The sequence below is a fragment of the Pteropus vampyrus genome, unplaced genomic scaffold (genome assembly GCF_000151845.1).
Source record: "Pteropus vampyrus isolate Shadow unplaced genomic scaffold, Pvam_2.0 Scaffold226, whole genome shotgun sequence".
Taxonomy (NCBI): Eukaryota; Metazoa; Chordata; class Mammalia; order Chiroptera; family Pteropodidae; genus Pteropus; species Pteropus vampyrus.
Window position 1 is genome coordinate 1,518,656 of NW_011889007.1, and position 23,936 is coordinate 1,542,591.

The following is a 23,936-nucleotide window of genomic DNA, read 5'->3' on the forward strand; positions in this document are numbered from 1 at the left end:
CATGACAATTGTGCATTCTACCAAAAAGACCTGCTGTGAAGAATGTCTCCATAAATATTTGTGGAATGAATGAATGGACTGTGTTTGGGGAATGCTAATCAAAGAAGTTCCTCCCCTGCCCTCTTCCTCTGAATCTGCTCCTTGGCGAGGGTCAGGGTAAGGATCCTGAGTGCATCTGCTTCTCTTCTCCAGATCGGCTGCGCCGTCATCGCAGGCTTTCTTCATTACCTTTTCCTCGCCTGCTTTTTCTGGATGCTGGTGGAGGCTGTGATGCTCTTTCTTATGGTCAGGAACCTGAAGGTGGTGAATTACTTCAGCTCTCGCAACATCAAGATGCTGCACCTCTGTGTCTTTGGCTATGGGATCCCTGGGCTGGTGGTGGTTGTCTCTGCCAGCGTGCAGCCACAGGGCTATGGGATGCATAATCGGTGAGTAACATCCCCTTCTCTCCCTGAAGACCCTGTCACCAGGGTTCATGATGACAATTACATGAACCACAAGAGCAATAACAATATTGGTAGTGTGGCTACCATTTATTGAGGTCTTACTTTATGTACTATTGTTCTCAGGACTGCCATGTATAGTAGTGCAGGTTGTACCTTGCAGAAATCCAGGAGCTACTGTTTACACTATAATCTAGGTAAATGGTGGTGATGTGGACTTGATTGTGCAGTTCTAAAATCATGGACTCTGTAGCTGAACCCTGCTTGGGTTTGAGTCTTGGCTCCATTGTCTTTTAGTTGTTCTACCTTGGATAAGTTACTTAACTTCTGTATGCTTCCATGTCCTCATCTATAAAATGGGGGCTAATAACAATGCTTGCATCATAGTGTCATGAGGGTTAAATTAGTTATTATCTGAAAAACTTTTAGAACAGTGTCTGGCGCAGAGTAAGGCATTATACATGTCATTATTATCACTATTATTATTATTGTCTATTTTAAAGTGAGATAGGTTTATCATGTGTTTCTGTGTGAAATGATTTTAGGTAGTATGCTAGTAAGTACTAATTTAAAAAACATTTTTGTATTTTATAGGGAATTAGAAAAATATTGCCAGCATACCAAACTCATGATTTCACAGACATGATTCCATTATACATATAACTAAAAAAAAAAGGGAGTCAATTTTGAGGGAGAAAACCAGGTAAATGACAGGACAAGCAGTATGTGGATAGGGACTCATTGTACTATTTCATTTAGTCCTATGACAGACTTGAGATAGTGTTGCTATTCTAATTTACAGTTGAGGAAACTGAGCCTCAGAGGAATAAAAGAATTCCTTGCCATGAGAGTGAGAAAGGGGCAGTGTGACGACAATCCCAGGGCCCCACTTATCTTGTGTTATTGGTACTTTGCTGAATTGTGTTTGGAGATTACATGTCCAAGTTTCCTCCCTGCCCACTGGTGGTAAGGTCATGAGATAATGGATGAGGGAGAGAAGTTCATACAAAGTGAGCCCCTTAACACCTGAATCCTGTAAGCTTTACAACCATATTATCTATGGTACTTCTCAAGAAAAATCCTTTGTTAGGGCTAAGAGTCTCCTTTGCGTACAGTGTATAAATAGTGTCCCTGGGATTAGTGCAGTGCACAACCTGTGCTACTGTACATGGCTGCCCTGCGACCAACAATACGCAAAGCAACAGCTTAATAAATGAGAGCTACAGAGGAAATTGAGGCTTAGCCCAGCTGCTCAGTTGCTCAAGGTCACATGCTAGTGAGTATCTAACGTGCATTCAGGTCTGACTGTCTTGTTAGGAGATGGTGGTGATAATGCAAGGCCGCCATGATGAAATGTCTGATTTGGTGTGGGTAGTATAACCCCTGACACAGGCCAGAGAAGGATGATGGTATTTGGGAGCTGGAAAATTCGTGGAAGCCTTCCTGGAGGAGGTGGAACTTAAACGGGCTTTGAAAGCTCTCCTGAAATGCACACAGGCAGCATAGGTGAAGGCAAAAGCTTTCCCTAGGGGGATCTCAAGCTGTGTTTGGAGAACAGATGGACTGGACTGGAAAAAGGCAAAATGGATTGGAGGGGCATGGAATCTGAAGAAAACCTTCTAGGCAGAGGGAAACAGAAAGTTTTAGAAGAGAGGAGTAGTACTGACAAGGATTTGAGATGATCTTAGGAAGCACTAGGAAGGTAGTGGGGAAGACAGGGAAGAGAGGAACAAATACAGGGAACATTCATGAACAAGAGTTGCTATGGGCAATAGGGGTTTAATACCGTGGGTACCAACGGGAGGCCGTGCAGATTGTGCACTGCCACTGTCTTGCCCAAGGCACCAGGGGGTCGGCAAGGCACCCGTTCCCCTCCAGTGGCTGAGGGCCACTGCCAGGACAACAAATTCTCCAGCACTTTTAGTCTGATGCCCCCAGGCAGAGAATCAGCTGATGATAGGGAATTGGCCAATAGGTAGGGACAGTGTCTTCTCATGTTGCAAACATTTTCCCGACACTTATCACTACTACTGTAGACTCACATGCTAGGGGGAGAACATGTGGTTGACAAAACTTAATTAGTTTCTTTTCTTTGTGGAGGGAGGAACACTGCTAGAGGAATATTGGGGTGCCATTATTGAATATGGGGAATGGTTGCTGGGTGGTGAAAAAAGCAAATATCTACTAGATGCGTTATGGAAAGAGGCACTAGTGTCTTCCTTTTTCCCTTCCTTTCTCCTACCCTTCCTTCCTTCCTTTTTTATATTTATTTAAAAAAAATTTATATTGTGGTATAACTGACATACAATGCTATGTTAGTTTCAGATATATGACATCATGATTCGATATTTATATATATTATGAAATGATCACCACAATAAGTCTGATTAACATCCATCACCTCACATAGTTACAGAATTTTTACCTTTTGATGACAACTTTGAAAATTTACTCTTTTAGCAACTTTAAAATATGCAATACAGTATTATTATATAATAATATATACATATATTATATATAACATGTAATATATAATATATATTATGTATATATTATATATTACATGTTATATATATCATATATATATGTAGTTGTCATGCTATAATTACATCCACAGGACTTACTAATTTTACGTACTGGAAGTCTGTAACTTTTGACTCCCTTTACCTATTTCGCCTACCCGCATCCTCCGCCTCTGGCAACCACTCATCTATTTATTCTCTGTATTTATGAACTTGTTTTTTGTTTAAGATTCCACATATAAGTGAGATCATGAAGTATTTGTCTTTCTCTGTCTGACTTATCTCACAGAGCATAATGCCCTTAATTTCCATCTATGTCGTTGCAAATGGCAAGATCCTGCCTTTCTTTTAACAAATAAGTACGGAATGCCTTGACCATGCCAGGCTTCACACTGAGTGCTGGGTATTCAGTGATGGCAAAGTGTTCAAGGTTCAAATTCTCATGCAGCTCATAATCTAGTAGGGGAAGATGGGCAGTTGGCCAGTAAACAAACAACTGAACAAGATTTTTATGATACCGATAGACGCTATAAAAAAAAAAAAAGGCAGCAAGCTCTGCTAAAAGGGACCAGAAATGAAGGACAGTATATATAGCTGGGGATAGTCAGGAGTGGCTTTTCTGAGGAGGTAACATTGAGTTGAGATTTGAATGACAAGGTGTGCCAGTGGAGAAGGAGGGAAAAGGGATTACGAAGGTTATGAATTGAGCATGGGCTCTACCCAGGGCACTAAGTGAATCCTCAGGAACACTTATCCAGGAATAAGGTCAGAAAGAGGATTTGCTAGGGTCCAAAGAAAACTGAGATTCAACCAGTCCCATGATGAGCGTTTTCATTTCAGTCTCCTTTCCCAGTGTTCTTGTGCATTAGTGCATTTCATGGTGCAGGAGTAGCTCTAACGTCAAGACTCTGAGACAAACAATGACTTCTGATTCCACAGCTGCTGGCTGAACACGGAGACAGGGTTCATCTGGAGTTTCCTGGGGCCAGTGTGCACAATCATAATGGTAAGCAAATTGCTTGGTGTCATGGGTTCTGGAGAAGAGAATTGATCTAAGGGATCAGGAAATGCCAGTGGAAATTGCAGAGCTGAGGTCACTTATTCCTCTCAAACCTTCTTCCTTCTGATCTTTGGTTCTTGAGTTTTCCAAGTTCAAGTGTAATTTCTTTGACTCTTGATTTTTTTAATGCAACATGTGAATCACCTGGGAGGGACTATAATTTTCTTCATCCTTTGTGTTTCAGTAAGAATGGGTCTATTAACCTCTTCTGAGCACAGATGTTGAATGAGAGAAAAGAGGGGTTTATTTTCAGCTTTATTGAGGTATAATTGACAAATAAAAACAAATACGTTTAAGGCGAACAACTTTTGATATATGTTACATTATGAAGTGATCACCACTATCAAGCTAATTAACATTTCCACCACCTCACACAGTCATATTTTTTTAAAAGTTAAATTTATTGAGGTTAGTAGCATTATATAAATTTCAAGTGTACAACATTATAATACAACATTTGTTTACTCTATTGTGTGCTCACCACCAAAAGTCTATATTTTTCATCTGTTACCATATATTTGACCTCCTTTACCTAGTTTACCCTCCCCATCTAGTAGCCACCATTCTGTTGTCTGTGTGTGAGAGTTGATTTTTGTTGATTTGTTAGTTTGTTACTTGTTGTTTTAAATTTGATCATGAGCAAAATCATATGGTTCTTGTCCTTTTCTATCTATTTCATTAGTATAATACCATAATATTTACCCTATGGAAAATAGCAGGTAAGAACACTTAAGATATACCCGTTTAGCAAATTTCAAAAAAAAAATACAACATAGTATTGTTAACTGTAGTCACCACACTTTACATTAGCTCTCCAGAACTTCCTCATCGTGCATAAGTGAAACTTTGTAACCTTAGACCAGCATCCCCTCGTGTCCTCTCCCCCAACCCCTGGCGACCGACTGCTAGTCTATTCTCTGGGAAGCTTCATGCCTCCTTGTCCCCAATCCAGATTCTATAGTCCCGCAAGATAATGTTTCTTCTGACTTTCTCTCATTGTGGCTTGTTTCCTTGTGCCACTTGTAATTGTTTATTGTGAGCTCGTATGTGGCAGATCTAAATCTCAGGACTTCTTGTGGTTGTATTCCTTCAGAGGATTTTGCTCTGACCTCTATCAGATTTTTTGGGGCCATGTATTAGTATCCCAGGGGGCTGCTAGAACAAGTATCACAAACTGGGTAGCTTAGAACAACAGAATTTTATTACCTCAGTTTTGGAGTCTAGACATTTGAAATTAAGGGATTGGCAGGGCCAGGCTCCCTCTGAACATCTTAGGGAAGGCTCTGCTCCAGTCTTCTCTTCAACTGCTGGTAGCCTCAGGCATTAGTTAGCTTGCAGAGGTCTATCTTCTCCCTGTGTCTCTTTGCAACATCTTCCCTCTGTGCACATCTGTTCCTATGTCCAAATTCCCCTGTTTTATAAACACAGCAGTCATATGGATAAGGTCCCACTCTAATAACCTCATTTTAATTAGTAACCTCTGGAAAGACCTGATCTCCAAATAAGGTCACACTAAGGTCCTGGGGGTTGAGACTTCAATATATTATTTTGGGGGACATGAATCAACCCATAACAGGACACTGATATTGATTCTAACTTCCCAGGTGCACCCAGTGGAAATGAATGAAGATCACTCAAATGAGAACAAGCAAAGGCTATTTATTCAGAGATTGCTATAATAAGGGAGCCAGCTACCATCACTTGCATTTGTTAGAGACGCAATAGCAGGCATAGGAATAGGAAAGCTTTATAGAGGAATAAAGGGAAGCTTTGGGAGTGCACTGTTTGGAGGCTGTAGGTGGACTAACTAAAAGCAGGACACCCTGCGTGATTGGTTAAGGGTATATACTGGCTTTCTCCTTTTGGTCCTAAGTTGGAATCAGGGGCACACATTAGGGAGGCTATCAATTATTAATCAAGTGTCGTTTTGGGTTGCTATAGGAGTTATTGTTACGGTCCCTGGACGGGTTACTGAACACTATGGGTCAGAGTTTGGTTTTTAATTAATTAATTAATTTTTAAATAATTAAAAGACTTCAATTATAGTTGACATACAATATTACATTAGTTTTGGGTGTATAACATAGCAATTAGACATTTATATAACTTGATCACCCCGATTAATCTAGTACCCATCTGACACCTTACATAGTTATTACAATATTATTGACTATATTCCTTATGTTATACTTTACATCCCCATGACTATTTTGTAACTAACCAATTTGTACTTCTTAATCCCTTCCCATCTTTCACCCACCTCCCCAACCTCCCTCTCATTTGGCAATTGTCAAAATGTTATCTGTATCTATAAATTTCTGTTTTGTTTGCTCATTTATTTTATTCCTTAGATTCCACATGTAAGTGAAATCATATGGCATTTCTCTTTCTCTGTTTGACTTACTCCACTCAGCAGAATACCCTCTAGGTCTATCCATGTTGTTGCAATATTTCATTGCAATATTTCATTGCAATATTTCATTGCAATATGGCAATATTTCATTCTTTTCTTATGGCTGAGTCATATTCCATTGTATATATGTGCCACCTCTTTTTTTATCCATTCATTCATTGATGGACACTCTGGATACCCTCATATTTTGACTATTGTAAATAATGCTGCAATGAATATATGGATGTACATGTCCTTCTGGAGTACTGTTTTGGGTTTGTTTGGGTAAATAGGCAGAAGTTGGATTACTGGGTCCTTCTTTGTCTCTTGTTAAAGCCTTTGTTTTATTTTGTCTGGTATAAGTATTCATTCCTACCATAGCTTTTTTGTTTTGTTTTGTTTTCATTTTCATGAAGTATCTTTTTTCATCCCTTTACTTTCAGTCTGTGTGTGTCTTTCAATCTGAAATGAGTCTCTTGTAGGCAGCACATGTATGGGTTTTGTTTCCTTATCCATTCAGCCACCCAATCTTTTGAGCACAGCATCTATTTCATTTATATTTAAAGTAATTGTTGATAGATACGTAGTTATTGTCATTTTATTGTTCACATTTTTAATCTTTTCTTCTTCTACTTCTCCTTCTCCAAAGTCCCTCTAACATTTCTTGTAATATTGGTTCAATGTTGATGAATTCCTTTAGCTTTTCCTTGTCTCTGAAGCTCTTTATCCCTCTTTCAATTCTAAATGATAGCTTTGCTGGGTAGAGTAATTTTGGTTGTAGGTCCTTACTTTTCATCACTTTGAATATTTCCTGCCAATCCCTTCTGGCCTGAAAAGTTTCTGTTGAGAGATCAACTGACAGTCTTATGGGAGCTCCCTTGAGGGCAACTAACTGCTTTTCTAGTGCTGCTAGATTCTCTCTTTGTTTTTAACCTTTGGCATTTTAATTATGATATGTCTTGATGTGGGCTTCTTTGGGTTCATCTTGTTTGAGACTCTCTGTGCTTCCTGGGTTTGTATGTCTATTTCTTTTGCTAGGATAGGGAGTTTTACATCATTATTTTTTGAAATAGGTTTTCAATTCCTTGCTCTCTCTTCTTCTGGTACCCCTATGGTGCAAATGTTGGTATGCTTTGATGTTGTCTCGGAGGCCCCTAAAACTCTCCTCATTTTTTTGGATTATTTTTTCTTGTTGCTGTTCTCATTGGGTATTTTCTGCTACTTTATCTTCTAAATCACTGATTCAATCCTCCGCTTCATCTCATTTACTGTTGGTTCCTCCTAAGGTATTCTTCATTTCAGTCACTGTATTCTTAATCTGAATGGCTCTTTTTTGTTTTCTATCTCTTTGTTAAAATTCTCACTGAGTTCATCTACTCTTCCCCTGAGTTCATTGAGCATTTTTATAGTAAGTGATTTTGAATTCTGTATCCAGTAGACTGCTTGTCTCCATTTTGTTTATTCTTTTTCTAGAGCTTTGTTCTGTTCTTTCATTTGGGACATGTTTCTTTGCCTTACCATTTTGGCTGCATACCTGTATTTGTTTCTATGTATTAGGTAGGGCTGCCCTGTCTCCTAGTCTTGGCCTTGTATAGTAAATGTCTTGTGGGGTCCAGTGGTGCTGTCTCACTGGTCACTTGAACTGGGTTCTCCAGTTATGTCCCCTGTATGTATTGTGTGTGTTTGTGTCTATTGTTGTTGAGCCTTGGTTGTTCTTTGCACATCAGTGAGAGGGACTGGCCCTTGGGCTGACTGGTTGTGAGGACTGGCTGGTGAGGGGTTGAGCCTACACAGCAAGATTCACTTTAGCAGGGCTCTGGTACCTTCCCAGTGGACGCAGCCCCATTTGGTGCTCCTACTATGTCCAAAGCTGGCCACCAATAGTGCCAGCCCTGGGGACTCTTGAGAGGGGCCCTGCCACAGGCCAAGTTTTGTTGAAGCCTGTGTCCTGCTTGGAGCCACCTGGCAAGAGTCACTAAGCAATCTGCAGATGGCCGCCACCCATGCTGGGCTTGGAAGTGCTTTAAGAAGTGTAGCTGTAAATCAAGGCTGGCTGCTGCTAGTACTTGGCTTGAGGATACTCAGAAAGAGATATGGGGCATGCTGAGGCCAGATGCTGCTTGTTTGGGTTTTGCAAACCTTTGAGAGCTTTTAGGAAAGTCTGCAGCATGAGCCAAGACAGAGTGTTTGTATGGCAAATCCAATGGAAGTGGCTTGGGCCTACAAGTTGGGTGGGGCAGGGTCGCAGGGAATCACCAGGGTGAGGAGAATGGTGTTAACTAGGTTGACAGAGACTCAGATATGGTGGCTACCTGGGTCTGCATGCTGGGAGAGGAGAAGGCTCAACACAGGAAAAATGGCTTCTGCCAGTGCTTCTATCCTGGAGAAAGCTGCCCTTCCTGCCCTCGCCTTGAAGCTAGACCATTAAGTTCCTCTCTGTATGTCCCTCACACTTTTTGAGGCATTGCCCCAGTGGTGGAGCTCAGAGTGAGGGAATTCAGCATCTAGTAAGTCCAAGCAGACCTTTAAGAGGAAAGTCTGCAACTCTGGCTGCCCTCCATCTCACTCAATCATAATCTCCACTGGTTTCACAGCCAGAAATCATGGAGATTTCTCTTCCTGACATTGGGACCCTGGGCTGGGGAGCCTGATATAGGGATGGGACCCCTTGCTCCTCAGGGGGAACCTTCGCAGCCAAAATATTCCTCCCGATTTTCAACCATTCCACATCTCTGTCCCTCCTACCAATCTCAAGGTGACTTCCTCTGTATGCCCTAGTTGTAGGACTTCAGTCCAGCTAGACTTCAGGCAACTACCAATGATTATTGTTCTTTTTATAGTTGTAATTTTAATGTAGTTGTGCAAAGAGGCAAGCACAGCATTTACCTACGTCACCATCTTGACCAGAAAACTCTCAGAGTTCTATTTTTAAAGATAGTTTGGCCATTATCAGTTTTGCCAAACAAAATTAATTTTAGACTGTAGTAAAACATTTATTAGGGCAAAAGGACCTGCATCCTAGGAGACAGGTTCATGTAGCAACCTGAGTTGTGGTCCAGGGGAGAACAAGGCATGGCAGGGTTTGTAAAGGAAAAATCTACGAAGTGTAATTCTTTCCTGTAAATGAAGGTTGCTGGCTAGGTTAACGGGGCTTGATTAGTTCCCATATGCAGTCAAGGGAGGTGAAAACTATGAGAAGGTGAAGTCCACAAGTGTCCATGTAGCAATTATTCCAAGGTGTTTATGGCTCAGCCTTGAGCTGAGTTTAGCAACAGGTTAGCAGCTTAATAGCAGCTCTGAGCACTGACGCACAAAATATATAGAGGCTCCACTTCCTTAATAGCCTCTTGACTCTATTTTAAGTGGCTTTCTTAGTGAGCCTTGTTTCATTTTATGTTTTCTCTTAATAGTTTGTATATCCAATCTCTCAATCCTTTCTGCTTTATTTTGTAGATCAATTTCATTCTCCTGACTTGGACATTATGGATCCTGAGGCAGAAACTTTCCAGTGTCAATGCTGAAGTCTCAACTCTCAAAGACACCAGGTTCACCCCCTTCTCCGTTTTCTCTCCTCTTCCAATCTCCCTTCCTTCTTCCCACAAATGTTCACTGAGTACCTTTTATATGCCTGGTCCTGTGCCCCAGACAGAACAACACAGTGTCTACATCTGGGAGCTCAAACCCAGCTCTGCCACTTCCAAGCTGTATGACCTTAGGCAAGTTACATAGCCTCGCTGAAATTCAGTTTCCTCATCTGTAGAATGGGGATATTAATATTGTTCATTTCATGTGGCTTGTGAAGCATTTAGTGCAGAGTATTTCATATACTGAACATGTTAATACATTTTTCAGTTCCTCTGTGCACATGTATGTGTGCATATTTATAAAAGAAGAAACATATGATCTATTTTACTTTTATTACCATTTTTCTCTAATATGTCATGAATATTTTTTTTATTTAATTAGAAATTCATCAACAATCTTTTTTTTTTTGCATAGGATTTCAATATAAGGATGTAGCACAACTTAAATCATCCCTTATTTATGGCTATTTAAGTTGTTTTGAATGTCCTGTTAGATAGTTTTCCACATCTGGGGGTATTTCACAATAGGCATGAAATTGCCCAAATTAAAGGATAGGTTGGATAGGTAACACTTATCCAACATATATTTCAAATGGTTTTCCAGAAAGTCCGTTTCCAGTTATAAGAGTGCTTGTTTACCTGCAGCTGTGCCAGCACTGGGGTTTATCATTTCTGTTGTGTTGTTTTTGCAGATTTGATGGGTGAAATATACTTTCATTAGTTTTATATATATTATCTTACAGATGTGGGGCTTTTTTTTTATATTCTTATAGACCTGTCGACCAATAAAGATATGAGGCTGTAAAACAACCTAAAAGTGTATTCCAGATTTGAATCTGGAAGACACAGATTCAGGGGAAAACCTGAACTGTGCTGCAGAGATAACAAAGGCAGGGTTTTGCCTTTACAAAGGCAACCAAAAAGGTTCTATTTTTTCATAGAAATGAAGGATTGCTGGCCAGGTTAACAGGGTTTAATTAGTTCTAATATGCAAACGAGGGAGGCAAAAACTACAAGGAGGCGGTCAGGTCCACAAGTATCCAAGTAGCAGTTGTTTCAGGATGTTTATGGCTCAGCCTTGAGCTGAGTTTAGTAACAGGGGCTCTGAGTACAGGCATGAGATGTGCAGAGGCCCCACTTCCCTAACAGCCTCCTGACTCTATTTTAAGTGACTCTCTTAGCAAGTTTCCATTGTACCTTTTCCCCCATTATCAGACCATCACTCAGCTAATGTTTAAGGACCTACCCATACCAGACATTGTGTAGGATTTGTTGTCAGTAACCTGATGATGTCCTTTGCTTGTTTTCCTCTCAGTGTCTAATCTCTCATTAATCTTAAATATTTTTTCCTAAAATTTATTTTAAAATATTAATGCAAAAGTTAATACATTCAATGGTAAGAAAAACTAAGCAGTGTCAAAGGGAACACTTGAAAAATAATTCTCTTTCTCTTCCATGTCCCCTGTCCTTCAGGTCTCTCCCACCTTAAGCAACCATTATCACTTGAATTGAGCTTTCTTCCAGAATATCCTATTCTGACATATCTACCTCCTTTTACAAAGATGATAGGATATTTTACATATCATTCTACATTTTGTTTTTTCATTTCATATCAATACTTAAGGTTAAAAACTACTAACAAAAAGCTTATTTTTTTGTGTCAGATACTGTTCTAAGTACTTTTAGGATCTTGCCATCTCATTATTTAATCTGTAGAATAAGCAATACCACTGTGTAGCTACCATATTATTATCTCTGTATCAATTTGAAGTTCAATTTGAGGAAACTGCAGCACAGCGAGGTTAAGTAACTTACTAAGACTTGTCAAAGGATGGTCCTGGGTGCTAATTCAATGCCAACAGGAATCCCTAATTTAGAGTGCTGTGAAGAAGGAAACTTTATTCAGTGTAAACAGCTCAATTGTGATATAGCACAGCTGTTAGAACAGCATGGCTGTGAGGGGGCCCTGGCTTTATGCACCTCTCTAGCTAGACAGCTCAGTGTTGTGCTGTACCCGCTGGTCTGTGCTGGTCTGCTTCACTCGTTTGCAAGATGTTTTGGTTTTATCTTCGGTGTTTCAGTTCCAGCCAGGGAAACACAATCTTCAGTGGAAAAGGAAAGTGCATTCCTGGAGCCAGTGGTAAGCTGACTTATATAGAGAGAAGTCTCCAAATCCTCACAGTTCGATTGGTCCAAAAGGCACTGTCCTGATTGGTCAGAATGGAGCTGCTCTGACTGGTCGGTGAAGATGCTGGGATATAGCTGTGTAGCTCTGATTGGATGGGGGAAAGCCTTGATCCTACTTGTTGAAATCCAATTCCAGGAACTCCTTTAAGAGGGCCAGATAAGATGACAGGAACACAGTGCAGGCAGGCAGTCAGTGCAGGCTTCTCCCTGAGTGTGGAAATGGCCGCTAGGCTCTGCTTTTAAAGTTGAGCCCCATCAGCCACCAGGAGCCCTTCTTGATAGAAGGATCCACTGGTCACAAGTTAATGAATGGAAAAGTCAGAATTTATTTGCAGACAGTCCGGTTCAGAGCCTCAACCATTATTCACTGTAGTATATTGTCACTCTCATCTCATTTTAAGAAATGATTTTATGATTTTGCCTATTCTAGGTATTTCAGATAAATGGAATCACACACTGTGGGTTCTTTTGTGACTGTTTTCTTTCACTGAGCGTCATGTTTTCAAGGTTCATCCATTTTGTAGTGTGTGTCAGTGCTTCACTTCTTTTTGTGGTTGAATAATATTCTGTTGCATGGTGGGGACCATATTTTGTTTTCTATTCACCTGTCGATGGACATTTGGGTTGTTTCTAGCTGGGGGAGGGGAATGGAGAATGACTGCTTAATAGATATGGGGTTTTCTTTTGGGAGTGATAAAAATCTCTTGGAACTAGATACTGGTGATGTTTGTATAAGACGGTGAACATGCTAAATACCACTAAATCACACGCTTTAAATGGTTAAAATGGTAAAATTTTTTTTGAGTGTTACCTCAAAAAAAGGCCTAAGTATTTCATAGTTACTGAACGTGTCAGCAATTCATGGAAGGTGGACCCTTCTAGCTTTTAATTACTATAGACAATATTGCATTAAACACACATTTCTTGTGCCCATGTGTATCTGTAGATACACTGCTTTTTAAATGCTTGTAGAAGTTGATCTCCTCATCTCTAGGCTTGGAAACTCTGCTCCGTGTTTATTCCCATCCATTGGCAGGTCACAGGGTGGCTTCCTCAGACCATTCCTGATAGTATGGCCCACAAGGATAATAGCCACTTCCCAGTACCTTATCTTCTGCAAATCTTCTTCCCTAGATTGCTGACATTCAAAGCCTTTGCCCAACTCTTCGTCTTGGGGTGCTCCTGGGTATTGGGCATTTTCCAGATTGGACCTATGGCTAAAGTCATGGCCTACCTGTTCACTGTCATCAACAGCCTGCAGGGGGCCTTCATCTTTTTTATTCATTGTCTGCTCAACCACCAGGTACAAAGCTTTTGCCCTGCCTATCCCCAACTCCCTCTCCTTCCAGGGGACATGCCTGTGAAGCACATTTCCTGCATCTGGGAGTTACTCGTCTCCCCAAATTGTCTCCACCTCCAGGTACGTGAAGAATACAGGAGGTGGATCACCAGAAAGACCAAACCCAGCTCCCAGTCCCAGACCTCAGGGATCTTGCTGTCATCAATCCCCTCCACTTCCAAAATGGTGAGAGACTGCATATTTGATGCAGGTTCTGATTGAATGAAATGCCTGCTTCTTATCAATTCTAAGTACTACTGTGTGTTGAGTACCTACTGTGAGCTAAGCATGTCCATGTGCATTAGCTCATTTGATAAAGTGTGGGGTTCAGGAGTCAGGCTGCCTAGGTTTAAATCCCAGCTCTGTCCCTCCTTAGCTATGTGACCTAAAAAACAAAATCACAGCTTATACAGATATAGGACCTTATTCTATTGACTAATCAGTGAGGGAACCAGGCAGATGTTATAACTGGCTCAAAAGAGAAAGTACAGACATATATGTGTATTACATAATATATATTATGTATATATTATATATAGTATACATTATATGTGTATTATACATTATATATGTATTATATAATATGTAATGTATATATTATAAATTGTATACATTACATACATCGTATGTAATACATATGTCTGATTTTTGCATTTTTTGAGCCAGTTATAACATCTGCCTGGTTACCTCACTGATAATTATATATAATATATAATATGACACAATTATATGTTATAGAATTATACATATAGTTATAAATATACATAAAATGATATATAATTTCATGTATATTATATGTATTACATGTATATATGAATTATAATACATATATAATTTCAGAAATATTTAAATTAATGTGTGAATGGAGGTAAAACTGGTTTTTCCATAGAATATTTTACATTGCAGTCAGTTATTTAAAATTTAGAGTTGTAAAATAGCTCTCACATAGATAGGGATGTCCTGTAAGAATGCATTGTTTTTCACTGAAGTACACATTTTTCTCTACACAATGGATCTCATCTAGTCTCATGGCTCTAAATGCTTTTTTTTATCAGAGACCCCCAAATTTAAAATAATGTGCAGTCCAGCCTCCTCTCCTGAATTCTAGACTTATATAACTAACCACCTACCAAATGCCTCTACTCAAATGTCTAGTAGATGTCACACATTTAACATGTTCCAAACTGAGCTTCTGATCCCCCCACTTCCCATTTCCAGGGAGGGCCCTCTATCTTCTGTTGTTCAGCATGAAGCTGTGGAGTTATCCTTTTCTTTTCACCCATCAACTCCAACCCATCAGTAAATCCTGTTGACTCTTACTCAAAATGTATCCAGAATCTTACCACTTCTCTTTTCCTTTACCACTTCTATTCTGGTTCAAGTCCTATTGTTTTTAGACAGGATATGGAAATAGCTTCATAAGGGGTCTCCCTGCTTCCCCTCTTGTCTTTTCCCTTCCCCACCTTTGGTCTGTTCTCCCTGCAGCAGCCAGAGGACATCAGTGAGCACCTGAGTAGGGTTGCCTCTCTTCTCTGCCTACAATACTCTGTGGCTCTCACCTTACTCAGAGTAAAAGCCGAAGTCCTCCTGATGGCCCCAAAGCCCTGTCTGATCTGACTCTCTTTTTCTCCCTGACCTCGTCTTCTGTTAATCTACCCCACCTCCTCACTTCACTCAGCTCCACCCACATAGCGTGCTCAGTATTCTTCAAACACGCCAGGCTCACCTCATCCTTAGAAACTTTGGGCTGGAAGCTCACTCTGTCTTGAATGTTCTTGTCTTGATACTCATGTGGCCAATCCCCCACTTTCCTCACTTCCTTAAAATCTTTGTTCTAGTCATTTCTTATTGATGGAGTTCCTCAAACAACTTTATTTTGTACTGCCTCCTCTTCTGCCACCCTGCCCCCTTGTCTTGACTTTGTGTTCATAGCACTTTCCACTTTTTAACATACTATAACTTTCTTATTTATTTTATTATTCATGGTCTTCCATTTCCCACTAGACTGTCTTAGTTTTTCACTGATATATTCAAAGCATAAGTAACCAAGATCCAGCCGCTTAATTAAATAAAGAATTGTTTTCCTTGTAAGAACAGAACCCCAGAGTTAGTTTGCTGATAGTGGTTTTCTTGCTCAGTGTTATTGTAAAGAATATAGATGTTCCCTAATTTTTCATTTCCTTAGCAGCACGTTGACTTTTCATCAAATTATTTTCATGGTTACAAATGGCTGCCATAGCTCCAGCCATTGCAATCATGTTCAAGAACAGAAGAAGAGAGATGGGGCAGAAGCAGCAGCCTGTCCTTTCAATCTTCTCCCTTTAATAGGAAACAAAACTTCCCAGAAACCCCTCAGCAGATTTGGTCAGAACCATACCACGTGACCACTCATAGTTACATAAGAATTTGACAAATCAAGCTTTTAGCTTCTAGAGCAGGAGCTATCATTGGTAAAGGGGTTGAGAATGGCTCTTGAATTTGCCAATGGTGCCTGCCACAGTAGGGATAATCACTCTTAATATTTTAATGTTTATTTTTGTAGTATTTGTTGCCATATTTATCTCTCTATATATTTATAAGACCCATGCCCCTTATAGATATGACCCCTGTAATCATGTTTGTACCAATACTGCTGCTGATTCTGATTTCTCTCTCACAGGGTTAAAGCCCTTTCTTGCTTTTCAAATATGCTATGGAGCAACATTCAAGGCAAGCAGGTGCCTGCAGGAGCCTACAGTGAATTCTTCTCTTTCTGGCTTAATGTGGAAATACAGGATCCCACTAGCCCCAGAACTCTCTGGGCAATTTGGAGCATGGATGGGAAAGGCAGTCTTCTCATGGTTTTGTGCACTGGGGAGAAACAAGAATTTTTTTCTAGATGACTATTTCATCTTCCATGTTTTACAACTCTGACTTTCCAGAGTTTTGTGAAAATAACAGATCTTGGTGCAATGGCATGTGCAAGATAACCTGGCTACCATTTTGTTTTTTTCCTGAATTTATTGGTACATGTCTCTAGGCATGCCTCTCCAGTGCCTATTATGTACCTGATATAGCAACACTCAGTAAATAATGTGTCATCTGACTGACTGGCTTACCCTTCAACAAAAACTTCTCTTGCTTTAAAAAAAAATGGTCAGTAAAACTAATGACAGCCCCAGTGGGGGAAATAAAGCACATAGACATATAGGCTACTTGGGCACAAATGCTTGAGAGCTGTTTGTAAGTAGGGTGGTTAGTGGAGCAGAACTCTAGTGTTTCATGGAGGGTTGAAGCACTTAATGACAAAAGCCTTTGGAAATTGTCTGGATTTTCTGGGAACTTTCAAAGAAAACATCTTCCTTCCTTCCAGAAACTATTTTATGACTTGACTAAGATTTGTCCTACTGACAAAGTTATTGCCATTCTGCCTTGCTTTCTACTCCCCATAAAATCTTGAGTGCCAGGAAGAGGACATGGAAATTTAGAATGCAGATATCCTCCCTTCCATGGCTACTATAATACCTCCTTACTCAGAGTGTGGTTTGTGGATCAGAATTATCAGTATCACTTTGTTAGAAAAGCAGGATCTTGGGTCCCACCCCAGACCTACTGAACCAGAACTTGAATTTTAATGAGAGCTAGGGAAATTATGTTGTACCTGTGAATGAATGTTCTAGAATAGTCTAGAATATTCTTCTGTTTGCCATTCTGATAGCCCAACTCATCTGATAGCCCAAAACCAGAAAGGAAACATTTTGAGTTTGGGATTTGTACCTGCCATTCCCTCTTTGTAGGATACCTTTCCTGAAAATCCAAACCAATTTCTACCCATTCTTTGTGTCTCAGCTTAGTCATTGCTTCCACCAGGAAGCATTCTTTGAATCTCCCAAAGTAGGATTAGATGTCACTTCTGCGAGTCCCTTAAGGCTTCATGCTCTCTAACCCTACATTATAATTCCTCTTTTTCTTGGGTGTCTCCAACTTAGACTGTAAGCTCCATATGTACAGAGAATTGTATTTAGTAGATTATCCATAAATATGTTGAATGAAAGAGTGAATGAATGATTACTTTTTATTTTAAAGACAAAAAACACTGAGACTCAGAGAGGTTAAGTAACTTCCTAAGCATCACACAGCTGTAGGTGGCTGAGCTGGATTTTGAGCTTTTAACCATGGATCTCCTCTTCCAGACCCCTTGTTCCTCTCCTTCTCTTCCTTTGACTCCAGAAATTTTTAGTTTGGGGATGCAGAGAAAAGACTAATTATTTACTTTGAGTCAAATTACCACTTAGGTTTCATTTAGTTCCATAATGGTCATGTGTTGGACAATTTTATAATACATGGAAGTTGGCTGATGGAGGCTTGGCCTTTGTTATTTGTGGCAGCCACAGCTTGGGAGGGAAACTGACATAAAAGTTTATTTATGATCTGTTGGTCTTCAATGCTTGGCTTGTCTGGAGTGTTCAGTACAGCGGTGACAGTTTTAAGGGATATCGAAGCAAGAAATGGCATGTCTTTTACTCATAGGCAATTGTGGTATGTTGATTACATCAGTGGCCTCAAGAATGGTCTCCATCTCTCCACACCCCTTTCTCTGTAACTTTGTAACTCATTCTTGTTCTGACTCTGGCTTGGCCTTGAGACTTGCTCTGGCCAATGGATTGCTAGTAAACATGACTCAAAGATAGAAGTTCCAGAATTGGGTGTGTATTCCTTTTTGTTTTGTACGTGATTGTTCTTACTTGCTCTTGTACCCCTGTCTCCACCATGAGAACACGCCTGGGCTAATCTGCTAGAGGGATTTGAGAAATGAATGGAGGAGAGCTAAGCTGTCCCATTATAGCAGCTGATACTGTACTTAACCAGCCACCAAACCAACTTATAGCTGACTGCAGTCACATGAGTGAGCCAAGCCAAGATCAGCACCTGCCCAGCCAACCCATGGACCCTGGATCAACAATCAAGTATTATTATTTCAGGAGTGGTTTGCTATGAAGCATTTTTTTGTGGCAGTTGCTAACTGATACAGTGACCAATGGATTGTCAACATTTTGCATTTGATTGCAATAATTTGGAGTGTACAGAGAAGTGTTGACTCTTCACTTCTCAGCTTTCAGGATCTATAAATCTGTAACGCTTGAATAAAGTTCCTTCTGACAGAAGACTGGCACAAGGCTTTGTCTCTAAACATGTTACATGTTGGTCTAAAATACAATTGCCTTAAGGAATCCTATATTTCTAAGGTAAGTGGATGAAGTTGTGACCTCTACAATAGGAATTTTTCTTGCTATAACATCAAGCTATACTTGGTGAGTTCCTTTACCTCCATGGTCCCACATGTCTTCACTAGAGGAAGAAAAGACACTCAGAATAAAAACTGCATGGTTCTCAAATTCCACATATCTAGTGAAATGATTTTGCCTTTTATAATCCAAATAATTTATGGTGTCCAAAAAAACCACATCCATTCTCTCAAGAGGTATTTACCAACTCTCTACAATGTGCTTCTCCCGAATGTTACAATATTTGGAAAAAAATTGAAAAATTGAAAACAAAAATATTAGAACTTAAAATCTTATTTTAAATTTAAATATTTTATTTGTCCTTAGCCCAGAATTTATTAAAATTTGACTTTCTTGGTTTGAATGGAAGCAAACTCATCAATAATATTTTCAAAATCAACTTCTAGAAAAAAATTAACCATTTAAGATATACTGAGAATTGATCTACCGTATGATCCAGCAATCTCTCTACTGGGTATTTACCCCAAAGACTTGAAAATATATATCCGAAAAGGTATTCGCACACTAATGTTCATAGCAGCATTATTCGCGGTGGCCAGGACATGGAAGCAACTCAAGCATTCTACAATAGATGATTGGATAAAGAAACTGTGGCACATATATACAATGAAATATTACTCAACCATAAGATGAAATGAAATACTGCCATTTGTGACAGTGTGGATGAGCCTTGAGATAATCATGCTAAGCAAAATAAGCCAGACAGAAAAAGTTGAAACCCACATGGTATCACTTATGTGTGGGATATAAACCTAAAAGCAACAAACAAATAAGACAAACAAACAGAGACTCATGGACATGGACAATAGACTAGTGGTTACCAGAGGGTAGGTGGGAGGTGGGAGATGGGAGGAAATGGGGTAAAGGGGGTCAAATATGTGGTGACAGAAAGAAACCTTATGGGTGGTGAACACACAATGCAATGTCTATATGCCTTACTATTGAATTGTACACCTGAAACTTACTGGATTTCGTTAACCAATGTCACCATAATAAAAATAAATTAAATAAATAAATAAATAAATAAATTAATTAATTAATGAAAACAAAAACAAAAAATATATATATTGAGAAAATGATTGTCAATTCCATTATGACCTGGCATGATACCATTAGACCTTGGATTTGGATATTTTACTTATCATGGCTTTTTTTGCATTGGATTTGATTTTTTAAAATGTTGCATTGACATAGTATTTATCTTTAAAATTTTTTTACAGCTTTATTAAAATATAATAGATAATTAGTTGCTCATATTTACATTGTACAATTCAATAATTTTTAAAACATAGTTGGTGATGATAATATATTAGTTTGTTATACAGCATAGTGATTGGAGATTTATATAACTCACAAAGTGATCACCCTGCTAAACGTAGTACCTTCTTCTCCCTTACATATTTATCACTTCTGCCTGGAAGAATGCCTTGCCTCTGGCCCTCGTTCCAACAACTCAGTGTCCCCCTGTAAGTCCCTGGTGCCCCCTGAGCAGCTGACCTGGTGCCGGTACTCAGAGTGAGCAGATCTGTCACCACGAAGATCTGATTGTGGATACAGCCCCTTTAAGAGGCATCTGCAGCTGCTGCAGCCTCTGTCCCACTCAGCCACTCTGGACCAAGCAGCCTTGCATCTTCACCCCCTCCTACCTCCAAGTGTTGCAGGGTGATTTCTTATTTATCTCCCTAGCTATTGGGCTTCTCTTCATCCAGACCCCAGGCGACTCTGCCTGCTGTTTGCTCTGTGTTTCTGTCATAACTTTGATGTGGTTAAAAGATAGGGTGAACAGAGCCTCTACCACTTATGCCATTTTGCCTGGTCCCTTGACATAGTATTTATCTTGATTATTTTGTTTTTGGTCATTCCTTAAATTTTGTGCACAAGGCGAGGATTCTCTCCTCTTACCCTATTCCTGGCCCTGATCATGATCTTTTGGGGCCATACTTATAGCTGGCTTTTAAGGAATGGGACAATATTTTTGCATTACTCACTTAAAAACACTTGATTATTAATAATTATCTGTTAGTCACATCTGTCTACAGCTATAGGGAAAATCATAATGTGATAGTGCCAGATGTCTCATGCCCACATAGGAAATCATCCTAAGGGTAACCTATAACAGGTATACCTGTGTTATTTTGAAATATTATTTTTTTCCTACTTGTCAAATTATAAACATCTTTTCAGCTCATTGAGCCTTTTAGAACTTCTTTTTTTTCTCTCAATTGTTGCACGGTGATCAATGGTACACATGTGTCTTAAGATATTTAACCTAAGTTTGCATATTTCTGGCTTTTCAGTACATTAAACAATACTCTAATGAATATCTTTGAGCTAAATTTCAAACACACTACTATATTCAAGTGCTTCTAAAAATTACTAGTAGTTATTAGTGGGAGGAAATTTAAGTTTCTTCTTGAATGTCTGCCTGGTTAAAGAAAAACAACTGTACAAAAGCGGCCAAACTTTCCCAAACTTTCCGAAGTATATCATTAGAAATATAACTTGAAGATAACTTAATACCTATTCATAGAAGAGCTTTCCATCATCAGTTCTAAGTAATCTGGTTGCCTCCTTAAGGGTCTTAACATTTTTGTTCATTGTACTCAAAGTTATCAATCTTTTATTTGTAATACTCGGCATGTTTGAATATAATCAGATGTTCATGTGTTTTGTCCCCAGCTTTTCTGTGAGTTCCTTGTCTGATTTATCTCTGTATATCCCTGACCTACAGAAGATCAGGTTTACTGATTGACTCAATAATATCTATTGAATAAATGTGTCAAGGAAAGAGCATCAATCTACCATATGGTAATAGGACAGTGTTCTGATATTCTTACTCATTTCACAAATACAATCATCATTGCTTAAAGAGAGGAATATGTTCTGAGAAATGGATTGCTAGGTGGTTTTGTCGTGTGAACATGATGGAGTACAGTTACACAGACCTGCATGGTATAGCCTGCACATCTCGGATATGTGGTATAATCTCATGGACCACCGCTGTGCATGCGGCTTGTCATTGACCAAAACGTTGTTACTATGCAGTGCATAACTGTAATGTCCTTATTCTGCAGAGTCACCCGATGGTTTAAGTTTCCACTTCAAATGCTCTAGTGATTTCATTATGAACATTATTATTTCTAAAATGACAACAGGTGACTCAGTCAGGTTCCCTGAATGCAGGAATGACAAGGATTTTGGTGCCTATGACTTACTGAAGAAGTGCTCTGAGAAGAGGGAGGGTGATGGAAGCAGGATGGAGTGGGAGGAGGATGTGGGTCCAGCCTGAGCCCACGATGAGCTCTGGAGCATGAATTGTACCTCAGTGCCGTCCCATTTTGAGGCAAGGGGACTCATCTTTTTAATCCCCATGTCAGTTATTGGTTGTATGCTGCCTCTCATTGTGGTGGGAGGTGATAGCAGTTCCTGTTTGGCCGAGGCCAGTTTTCTGGAGAAGGGACATCTGGCTTCCAGAGAGAGTTAAAGATGGATATCAATAATATTGACACTGCACCATCTCCATGACCACTAAATATGAGAAAAAGTCATGTTAATCACTTAGATGTTTGTTTGAAGCTTATTGTAATGAAATTTTGAACTGCATTTAAAAATATTTGTTTCAAATGATGCTGCAAACAGATATTTTGGTAAAGCCTTCCTCTTACTAAAAGGTCTTAGAGCATGTTTACTGCTTGGCTTTATTGAGCCTAGAATTCAATGGCTTTTATATTTGCAAATATACTTTTAATAAAGTTCTTTCATCTTTAAAAATATAAAAAGCATCAGAAAGAGACATTTCTTTCTTTCTTTTTTTCTTTTTAGTTTTTCTCAGTTTATTTAGATTTTTTTAAATGATCATTAGTTAAAGAAATCCAGTAAGTTTCAGGCGTGCAATTCAACAGTAAGGCATATATACATTGCATTGAGTGTTCATGGCCCATAGTTAGATTCCTTTCTATTACCACATATTTGACCCCTTTTATGCCATTTACCTCCTCCGCCCCCCCTCTGGTAACCACTAGTCTATTGTCCATGTCCACGAGTCTCTGTTTGTCCTGTTTGTTTGTTGCTTTTAGGTTTACATTCCACATGTAAGTGATGTCACGTGGTTTAAAACTTTTTCTGTCTGGCTTATTTTGCTTAGCATGATTATTTCAAGGCCCGTCCACACTGTCACAAATGGCAGTATTTCATCTCATCTTATGGCTGAGTAATATTCCATTGTATATATGTACCACAGCTTCTTTAGCCAATCATCTATTGTAGGACACTTGGGTTGCTTCCATGTCCTGGCCACTGTGAATAATGCTGCTATGAACATCGGTGTGCAGATATCTTTTTGGATATATGTTTTCAAGTCTTTGGGGTGACATCTAAGTCTCTTGGATCCCTGCTTTATATAAAGTCTTAATAATGCCTTTTCTTTTCTTATAAATATTCAATCATGCTCGCTACCTTTAGTCTCAGTCTCTGTCAGTGTTAGTGACAGTTTCTGTAGCATTTGCTCAGATTCCCCTGGGGCTCCGCGGTGTTTGGTCTCGGAGGACATGGGTAGAGGTGCTCTCTGGGCTGGGGTATGGGAGCTGTGGTTCAGCCTCACATTTTGCAGCTGCAGCTGGTAATAATCAAGTGTTGCTTCTCTGCTGTCCCCACTTCTCTGCTTTCTGCCCTGATCCCTGGGCACTGATGCTGCATGGAGCCACAGCTCTCAGGCAGGGCTGTTCAGGGAACCTGCTGTACCTTCTCCCCTCCCTGCACCCCTGCACGGAGCTCTGGCTGTGAGAGGCAGCTTCTTTTTTTCTCCTAGTTTACCATACGACTCCCGACTCCCGCAGTTCTGACCTGTGGTAGCTCTTATTCACAGATCCCTTGTTCAGATGTGCTGGTGTGCAGGGTGGGTGATTTTTGTTAAGTTTTAGATGTACAGTTTATTTTTGTTTCAAGGGGAGAGATTTGGGGACATTTCTCACTCTGCCATGTTTCTGACATCACCTTTTTCTCAGTTTAGGTATGCTGACCTTAAACAGACAGACAGATATTTCTCCAGCAAAATGAGTTTATTTTGCAAATTGAGTTATGCTGTCTAATGTACAAGTTCCAACAGCCAGATGAAGAGACTTAGGG

General features: G+C 39.7%; 1 protein-coding gene across 1 annotated transcript in view; it reads left to right on the forward strand.

The window, feature by feature from the left end:
• The window catches only part of ADGRE1 (adhesion G protein-coupled receptor E1), a 60,302-nt gene extending 43,547 nt beyond the window's left edge, over positions 1-16,755 (forward strand). The window contains 6 exon segments of the mRNA XM_011373613.2: positions 193-428; positions 3,905-3,971; positions 9,871-9,962; positions 13,323-13,491; positions 13,609-13,713; positions 16,187-16,755. Of these exon segments, the coding sequence (XP_011371915.2) occupies positions 193-428; positions 3,905-3,971; positions 9,871-9,962; positions 13,323-13,491; positions 13,609-13,713; positions 16,187-16,192 (675 nt within the window). The 3' untranslated portion in view covers positions 16,193-16,755.
• Positions 16,756-23,936: the final 7,181 nt, after the last annotated feature.